Raw genomic sequence first — 907 nt, forward strand, 5'->3', positions numbered from 1 at the left:
TCTTTAAAAGAGTTCTATTCCAAAGACGGATGATTGCTGAACCAGCTTTTATATTTTCTCTCTTATTTTATTTTTCAGCATACTGTTTATCTCGAACTGTTGACAAATGTTTACTGTTTGAGATAAGCTGTGACAGTGATGGAGATGGAATGAGCAGTTCTTTAAAGAATACTCTTCATTGTGAAGGGAAGACGTATACTTCAATAAACTTGAGGTTTGTTGTTTGTTTTTAGTCTCAGGTCAATCATGATTGATCAAAAATCCGTGATCAGAAGTGTTCCAACTGACCGTCTTGTTGTTTTCCTTGTCACACTGTTTTTGAATGTGTCCTTCTTTCTTAAGATGGTAGAATGTGATTTGAGAGAGATTTGACTGCTGTTTCTAGCAATTCGAGCAACTACTTTGAGGCTTCCTCTATTAGTTCCTTCTACTAGTCATTATTGTTTACCTGTATTTTGACATCATCGTCTGATTAAAGATGGTAAAGTGGCAGTATGTGTAGAATACTGAACAAAATAAAATGTCTTGTAATTAGTTATGCTACCTTTCATTGCGAGATCAAATGCTGCTGATATCCCTACTCCCAAATTCTGTGGCTTCCATGGCCACATTGTTATGTTCTTTGGTTGGTATTGTAATTTATTTAGGTTAAATTTGCAGAAAGTATATATACAAATCTCATCACATGTATGTTATGTTAGTGGTAAACTCAGTAATGCATTAGTGAGTATTCAGTAATGCATTAGTGAGTACTCAGTAATGCATTAGTGAGTACTCAGTAATGCATTAGTGGATAAATGTTTCCTTTATTTGTGGATTTTCAACACAACCTTAGGTTTCATGCTTATACAGGGTTTGCATTAAAAGAAAATGATGATAAACTCTAAATTTTGGATTTGGCTATAAA

The 907-nt window shown here is 33.8% G+C and overlaps 1 protein-coding gene across 1 annotated transcript in view; it reads left to right on the forward strand.

Annotated features, from left to right (window-relative positions):
* The window catches only part of LOC106875879 (TATA box-binding protein-associated factor RNA polymerase I subunit C), a 17042-nt gene that overhangs the window by 3558 nt on the left and 12577 nt on the right, over positions 1-907 (forward strand). Inside the window, exon 3 of the mRNA XM_014924179.2 lies at positions 79-214. Coding sequence (XP_014779665.2) covers positions 79-214 — 136 coding nt within the window. The remainder of the gene's footprint in view (positions 1-78; positions 215-907) is intronic.

The sequence above is a fragment of the Octopus bimaculoides genome, chromosome 2, assembly GCF_001194135.2.
Source record: "Octopus bimaculoides isolate UCB-OBI-ISO-001 chromosome 2, ASM119413v2, whole genome shotgun sequence".
In the NCBI taxonomy this organism is placed as follows: Eukaryota; Metazoa; Mollusca; class Cephalopoda; order Octopoda; family Octopodidae; genus Octopus; species Octopus bimaculoides.